The sequence below is a fragment of the Penaeus monodon genome, chromosome 34, assembly GCF_015228065.2.
Source record: "Penaeus monodon isolate SGIC_2016 chromosome 34, NSTDA_Pmon_1, whole genome shotgun sequence".
NCBI classification, from domain to species: Eukaryota; Metazoa; Arthropoda; class Malacostraca; order Decapoda; family Penaeidae; genus Penaeus; species Penaeus monodon.
Window position 1 is genome coordinate 31,362,494 of NC_051419.1, and position 1,437 is coordinate 31,363,930.

Genomic DNA, 1,437 nt, shown 5'->3' on the forward strand with positions numbered 1-1,437 from the left:
AAAACCTCTTTGAAAATATCTACTCTTCCTGTTTCCCAATATCTACTTTATCTTTAAAACGTCTGACATTCACCTCATTCTTCTATTAGTTTTAGGAATAAATCTAAGCTGATCTATCTTAGGCTCAAGTGTTATGAATCTTTCTCCTCAAGGCAGCTGCTCCTACCTGTGGAATCTTGTATGGAATGTTAAATCCAAAGCTTACCTTCTAATGTTACCTATACACTTAACCTTGTGTTAATCAATATCTTCTGTCATCTTTCACTTAAGCCTGCAAGTTGTGCTGAAACTTTGTAACACCAAACAAGCAATCTCATCATTACTGTCTAGTTATCCTGAATGCAAATCAAATATTGCCTTCACTTTTTCACATTTGTACCTGGAATCTCTGAAACTCTAGACATTTACTCCATGAAAATAAGAGTCTACCTCAGAGGGAGCAAAAGAACTTGTTTTCTTTCTTTCAGTACTTCTTCACTTTTACAACTATAGTTGTATATTTTTATTTGTCTTTAAGCTCACAACTAGATACTACCAATGATTAGTTGTTTTGACTTTGGCTTATTGTAAGAGTGAAACTCACTTGCATAATTTAATAGTTCTCTTTGTTTATTTTTATCAAAACATAAAATAATACTTATATGCTTTCTTTTTTTTTAGGTATACATTTTAAAGCCAACCATATAACACTGTACATCTCTTCCAGTAAAGGAATCTATATGTTCATATTACAATTGATAGGAAAGTGAAAACACAATATGGGTTTCATTAGAAATGTCATAAATATTTATTACGACAGAAAATGAGCATAGGACAGATAAGATAATTTTACAAGAGATAATATGACAAACATAAAAACTCTAAATAACAATAATGAAAAACATGAGATTTACAACACTTCATTGTTTAAGGAGAGGAAAAAAAAAAAAAGCTTCAACAATCTGAAAAATAAATGAATTAATATAACCATGCAATCTGATCCTAAATATCTGAGGCAAACTTAAGCTGTCCCATAAACTGTTAATTGAGAAGCTTGACTTGCTTTCAGTCTAATGTGACTTTCACCCGATCTCTATAATTAATAAATTACATAAAGTTCCATTAGGTTCTATGGAACTGATGGATTAAAGTCCTGAATTGTGAAACTGGACTACTCTGGCCTTCTTTGCAGGCTGATTTTCCTCATTCTCGTCATCACTTGAATCAGCTGCCTTGCCCGACGTCCTGAAAGTGTAGAGGGGAGGCGGCCGGGCAGCGTGTGGGTCAAATGTCCACTTGGGGAACATTCGTTTGTATAGATTCAGCAGTATCGTGTCCTGGGCCTTCAGCTGCCCGTCAAAGTAACACTTCATGTGGCCATGAGTACCTTTGGGTGAAAAATGGAACAGTTGGCATTAGTCCCTTCTCAGGGTGAAATAAAATGATCCAACATAATCT

At 34.4% G+C, this 1,437-nt stretch overlaps 1 protein-coding gene across 2 annotated transcripts in view; it reads right to left on the reverse strand.

The window, feature by feature from the left end:
- Positions 1-759: 759 nt before the first annotated feature.
- Positions 760-1,437, reverse strand: part of LOC119594722 (pre-rRNA-processing protein TSR1 homolog) — a gene marked incomplete in the record, with an annotated part of 10,907 nt that continues 10,229 nt past the window's right edge. For both annotated transcript variants that reach the window (XM_037943783.1, XM_037943782.1), the window contains 1 exon segment: positions 760-1,366. In XM_037943783.1, the coding sequence (XP_037799711.1) occupies positions 1,125-1,366 (242 nt within the window).